At 61.5% G+C, this 6119-nt stretch overlaps 1 protein-coding gene across 2 annotated transcripts in view; it reads left to right on the top strand.

Moving 5' to 3' along the window:
• The first annotated feature begins 6 nt into the window (after positions 1 to 6).
• Positions 7 to 6119, top strand: part of TMEM132A (transmembrane protein 132A) — a 13059-nt gene continuing 6946 nt past the window's right edge. For both annotated transcript variants that reach the window (XM_012725636.1, XM_004682743.2), the window contains exons 1-5: positions 7 to 99; positions 2848 to 3062; positions 3228 to 3446; positions 4024 to 4352; positions 5603 to 5752. In XM_012725636.1, coding sequence (XP_012581090.1) covers positions 12 to 99; positions 2848 to 3062; positions 3228 to 3446; positions 4024 to 4352; positions 5603 to 5752 — 1001 coding nt within the window. In that variant the 5' untranslated portion in view covers positions 7 to 11. The remainder of the gene's footprint in view (positions 100 to 2847; positions 3063 to 3227; positions 3447 to 4023; positions 4353 to 5602; positions 5753 to 6119) is intronic.

The raw sequence follows: 6119 nt of genomic DNA, 5'->3' as shown, positions 1-6119 counted from the left end.
CGTGCGGCCGGATGGCGGGGCGCGCGGCTGCAGCTCCCGGGGGGCCCGGCCGCTCCGGGCTCTGCCTCCTGGTGGCCCTCGCCCTGGACGTCGTGAGAGGTCAGCGAGAGGGACGGGGCGGGACGAGGGGCTCCTGGGCGCGGGGCGAGGCCGGCGCGAGCGTGGTCCGGGAGCCGGGAGCCTTCGAACGCCCCCTTCGAGCTCGGCCGGGGTCTCCCTGCGGCCGCCCCGAGGGCTGGCGAGGTCTCGCCTCCGGGATCCCGCCCCCGGCGGCGGCGGCGGCGCCGCGTCTCTGTGGCTTCCCTCAGCTTGCAACACCGACTGCTCCTTCCCAGCTCAGGCACAGCCAAGTGCCCCGGCTCTCACGGTGCCCACCGCGTCCACTCACCACCGCGCGGGCTCCCGCACCCCTGCCAGCCTTCCCTCCAGTGGGCATCTAACCCAGCTACTCCCTGTCCCGGCGCACCAGCTCCCTCATCCGCCTCTTCAGAGGTGCACCCCGGCTCCTACCCCTCCTTCCATCACAACCTACCCCCCAGGTGCACCCCTTCCATCACAACCTACCCCCCAGGTGCACCCCGGCTCCTACCCCCTCCTTCCATCACTACCTACCCCCCACAAGAATGGGCGCAGCCCCTTGCCTGAGACTTGCCCTAAGGAGCTGTCTGACCTTGGAGTCTAGTTGGTGCCCTCCTGAGCTCTTATGGGGAGCCCCTCACCAGAGGGGCAAGTGGGGGCGTGGGGGTGAAATGACCCTTGGCATGACTCTGGCTGCTAAGTGGATGACCCGCAGAAGAGTGGGTGATAGTGGGGCATTTTCCACCCCCTTCATCCATCTGACAGGGAGACTAGTGCAGGGTGACAGCTACCCGTGGGAGTCAGGCCACAGAGCATCTTGTAATTATGGAGGCAATGGAGTAGGAGGCCTGGAGGCCAGGGGCTGCCCCCTGGGAGCCCGAGTCACTCACCTGTTACACTGGGGGGGGAGGGGGAAGGTCTCAGAGACAGGCTTCTGGGCAGGGAGGGTCTCCAAAGAGATTGAAACCATCAAGTCCCCCAGCCCAGCAGTGGGGCTGAGAGGAAGCTGGCTCTGGGGCTGCTTTCAGCCACCTGCTCCCCTCCCTAAGGGACCCCTCATAATTCCTAATAACCCTGACGTGGAACTACAGGAAAGCCTGGTCAGATCCACTGTGCAGAAGCCATAAGCCCCCTCTGACATCACTCCACTTTCACCAAAGCCCTCCCTGTCCACCGCGGTGCTAAAGACCCACTCTCCGGGCAAGGAAACAGAGGCTCCACAATGTTGGACAGAGCCGTATTTCATGGAGGCATTCACAACAGAAACATGACAACAGAAAGTGGGTCTCCAGGCTCCCAGAACACTAGGGAGAGCTGTCCAGCTTGGGGGATTCCAGCATGGGTTAGACAAGGCCCCTGGCTGGAGGACTGAAAAGGGATTCTGAGGCAGAAACCAGGGCTGCAACCGGACTGATGGGAGGACAAGCAATCAGGGAGGGCTTCCTTAAGGAGGCGCCCTTCACTTGGCCCTGAAGGAGGAGAGAGATGCCACTGGGCAGAGAAGGAGAGACCCATGGTCTCGGGGCTGAAGGGCACAGGACATCAGCAGCGTGGGTGGGGAGAGAGGCAGAGGCTGGAGGGGCAGGGTGGTCAGGTGGCTACTGCCTGGCTCTGACTCCCAGCGCCACCCCTGTCCCGCTGTGATCACCGGCGAGGACTGACCCTCGCCACCTCATTGTCTACATCCATAAAATGGGGTCATTAGTAATAGAGACGCTAATGCTCAAAGTTATTCTCAAGGCGGAAAGAATTAATAAATGTTTAAAACTGTGCCTGCACAGTGTTCAAAATGTTCTTTATGTATTTTTTTAAAAAAGATTTATTTTATTTGTACATACAGAACTGGGGTACAGGCCAGAGGCTCAGGGGCAGTGAGAGGCTTCACCAGAGACAGAGTGGGGAGCAGAACAGGCAGATCGACGAAGTCCACTGCTGAGGGGAGCAGCGGGCGGGTCAGGAGAGGTCTGCTGCGCCATGTGGTCACCTCCGGGGCAGGCGGGAATCGAACTCATGCAGAAGTGGCTTTAGCTTCTTAGTGCTGTGCTTTAACCCTCTGCGCCACCAGGGAGGGCCTATTTATGTATTTTTAAATGTTTATTCAAGAAATGTTATTTAGTACTGTTAGAGATAATTAATAGTCCATTGATATAAAGGAAATATGCCTTAGCGCTCCTTTGCCTTCTAAATGCTCACTGTGTTATCTCCGCACGCTGCCTCCTCCCATCCCACTCCTGTGCTCCAGCAGCCAGGGAAGAAGGGAGCTAGTTTGGGGACTCTTGAGGTTGCCATGGTGATGAGGGGTGGGAGCGTGGATGTCCACCAACCTGCTCAAGGACCAGGGCCACAGAAAGGGTCTCTCCTTTCTCGGAGCTCACCCCATCACTGTCGTTACCAGATGAGTCTTGCCTGGGGAGAGCTGTGCCCCACAGAGGCCTGGGTGTCAGAAGCAGCGGGGCGGGGGCAAGAGGCGAGTGGAGGAGGCTTTGGGGAGGTTCTGCCCAGCAAGGAAGACCCGGGTCTGCGGAAGGTAGAAGGGCAGCGTGGACACTGTACTGGCCTGGGCTCTGACTCATGCGCCTGCATCAGCATTACCTGTGCAAGGCCTGTGGCCCCTCGTCGTGAAATGGGGTGATCCCCCACATCCTAGGGGGATGGGACTTGCACATCCCTTGTCTCCCCGATGCTCAGCACCTGCGTGCGTGGGTCAGACCTCACGTCTGCCCGCCCAGCTCTGACGCTGTCACCGTCTCTGCCCCTTGCCCTCGTCAGTGGCCTGTGACCAGGACCCCCTGGACTCTCTCTACCTGCCAGCGTCCCTGGAGCTCCTGGATGCCCCTGAGCACTTCCGGGTGCAGCAGGTGGGCCGCTACCCACCTGCCAACTCCTCCCTGGGCTCCCGGTCCGAGACCTTTCTGCTCCTGCAGCCTTGGCCCAGGGCCCAGCCGCTGCTCCGGGCTTCCTACCCGCCCTTTGCCACGCAACAGGTAAGGAGGGACTCAGAGCCCCGGGCTGCTGGCTCCAGGGCCAGCCCGACCCCAGCTTCGTTCCCAGTTTTCCAGAGGGAAACCGAGGCCCATGAACACTCCCCGCGGGAGCCCCAGACCTTGCTTCCAGCCCCCACGGAGTTGACCGCCCCATTCTCCCTCCAGGTGGTCCCTCCTCGGGTCACGGAGCCCCACCAACGGCCCGTGCCCTGGGACGTGCGGGCCGTGTCAGTGGAAGCAGCGGTGACTCCGGTGGAGCCTCACGCCCGCGTCCTTTTTCACCTTAAAGGGCAGGACTGGCCGCCAGGGCCTGGCAGCCTGCCCTGTGCTCGGCTCCACGCCACACACCCCGCAGGCACCGCTCACCGCGCCTGCCGCTTCCAGGTAGGGCCCCACCAGCCTGGCTCCGGGGCTGCCCCGGGAGGGGAGGGCATGCCACATCTGGGAAGTTTGGGGACTGCTGGCCGCTGGACTCCATGCCTGGAGCGAGTGTTGGCTTGCACGGGGCCCTGTGAAAGGGTATTTAGACCCCCGAGAGAATTGCGCCCGTTGATGTGACTGGGCGGCCACTTAATGTCTCTGAGGCTCGACCTCCTCCTCTGTCAAGTGGGCGAGACAGAGAGCTCTGGGGTGCAGAGTAAGGGGGTGTGCGAGAATAGCTTTCAGCACCTTGCCCCACCAGAGCAGTGTTGGTGTCTGGCTCGGTGCTGGAGGCTTCACCCAGAAATTGCAGTTTCCACCATTTGGGGTCTAGCACAGGTATTGGCTGGGGAGAAGCATTTTGCTGGCCTTGGGATTTAGTGAAGACTGAATTCTAGTCAGGGGCCCTGGCGTGGTGTGGGGGCCTGAGACCATCCCCAGGGCAGGGAGTGTCGCTGGACACTTCTGAGCCAGCCCCACGTGTCCAGATGACGTATCACCAGGACATTTCATGAGCCTGCTGACCGTGGTGTCTTTGCAGACGTCGCTGGGGGCCTGCGTGGTAGAGCTGGAGATCCCCCCGCACTGGTTTGCCCAGGGTCCCGCCACGCGCGCTGAGCTGGCCTACACGCTGGAGCCTGCCGCCGAGGGCCCGGGGGGCTGTGGCCCTGGTGAGGAGGACCCCTCGGAACAGGCCCTCCCGGTGGGCAGCGTGGAGCTCCGGCCGGCAGAGCCCCCACAGTACCAAGAGGTGCCCCTGGATGAGGCGGTGACTCTGCGGGTGCCTGATGCGCCCGTGCGGCCCAGCCAGCTCTTCACTGCCACCCTCCTGCTTCGGCACAACTTCACAGCCAGCCTCCTGACGCTGAGGTGAGCCTGGGCCCTGAGCCGGGCGGGTCGGAGGGGGCTGGGGCGGGATCTGCAGGGAGACGGGCGGGTGACTACTCCCTAGGGGGTCCTCGCTGGACCCTTGACATCTCTACAGCATGCCCACCTAACCCCCTCCAGCCAAGCACTGTGATTCCCCTGGCAGCAGGCAGGACCCAGCAATGGGCCTGGCCCTGAGCTTGAAGTCAGAAGTAGGAAGCCCCCTCTCCCCAGCACCTCCTAGGGGCTCCTTGACCCATTGGGGCTAAGGCCGCCCACTTTCATAGGCTCCGGGGAGCAGACGCAGGAAAGGGCTTGGAAAGCAGCAAGCACAGTGCGCGGAGTAGGTTGGCACTCTGATGCCCCAGGAGAGGGACTGGCCCCGTCGCAGTATGTCTGCGTACTGCCATCCTCACCAGGGCACCTAGCCTCTGGACTAAGCCGGCTCCTCCCCGCAGGAAGGCCCCCCCCCCCGCAGGAAGGCCCCCCTCTTCCTGGCCCCTTCTGCAGGAAGGCCCCCCAGAGCAGCCCCTTCCCCTACCCAGCCCTTGGTGGAGTGACCTGCGCTCCGCAGTGAGGCCTATGTGCACCCCTCCCTGCGGGCCCCTTCTCCCTGTCTCTGGCGTCCCCCTACACATCCTCGCACACTCATTCCATCTCTCCTGGACATTTAGGGTCTGCCCAGCCCTGGGTCTCCACTCTGCAGCTGCAGAGATGAGCCAGGTCCTGTCCCCACCTGGCAGGGAGGGGCTCCCCGGGAAGGGAAGGGAGAGGGATGATGACGTGATGCAAGGAATCGGGTTAGGGGGCAGGTAGAGGGAATTCTTTCTGTCGTGGGAAGAGTTTTCTCCAGGGTGTGGTGCTCAAGCCCCTTGACGGATGAGCAGCTCACGAAAGCGAGGGCAGAGCAGACAGGCACCGGGCGGAGCCTGGAGGCAGAGCGGCCTGAATGTGAGGGTCGCCGAAGCAAGAGCAAGTTGTCGCTGTCGAAGATACACCTGGACCAGACCCCGGAGGGCTTTGCATGCCAGGCTGAGACTTGATCTTGTGTGTGGTGGGGGCCGCCAGTGGGGAGAGACAGTTGTATGGGGTGACCTTACAACACCCCCAGAGAGATGGGGTCCTTAGGTCGGGGCTCGGCTAGGAGGAGATGCAGACTGGAGCCAGAAGGGCAGGCAGGAGGCTGGTGGCTTTAGCGACCTGCCTCGTCCCTCTGCACCCACGTTGACATCCTGGACGGCGTTCTCTCCCAGGATCAAGGTGAAGAAGGGGCTGTACGTGACAGCTGCCCGCCTAGCCCAGCCTGCGCTCTGGACCGCCAAGCTGGACCGCTCCAAGGGCGCCAAGCACCACAGCACCCTCATCACCTGCCACCGTGCCGGGCCCCCAGGACCAGACCCCAGGTGGGCAGCTCCCTCGCCAGGGCAGAGGAGGGAGTGTGGTCCTGTGCCGGTGGGCAGATTTATGCGCCCAGGGAAAGAGGCTGCCATACCTCCTCCCTATTTCCATGTGAGCAGGCACAAGAAGAGACCCCTGCCCCAAGCAGATATGTATTTCTTTCATTCATTCACTCATTCACTCACTCACTCATTCATTCATTCATTCATTCATTCATTCATTCATTCACTCACTCACTCATTCATTCACTCACTCATTCATTCACTTATTCATTCATTCACTCATTCATTCATTCATTCACTCATTCATTCATTCACTCACTCATTCATTCACTCACTCATTCATTCACTCATTCATTCATTCACTCACTCA

The sequence above is a fragment of the Condylura cristata genome, unplaced genomic scaffold (assembly GCF_000260355.1).
Source record: "Condylura cristata isolate star-nosed mole 26May11 unplaced genomic scaffold, ConCri1.0 scaffold00015, whole genome shotgun sequence".
Taxonomy (NCBI): domain Eukaryota; kingdom Metazoa; phylum Chordata; class Mammalia; order Eulipotyphla; family Talpidae; genus Condylura; species Condylura cristata.
Note: the sequence above shows the minus strand (reverse complement) of the source record. Positions and strands in the feature narration are given on the sequence as shown.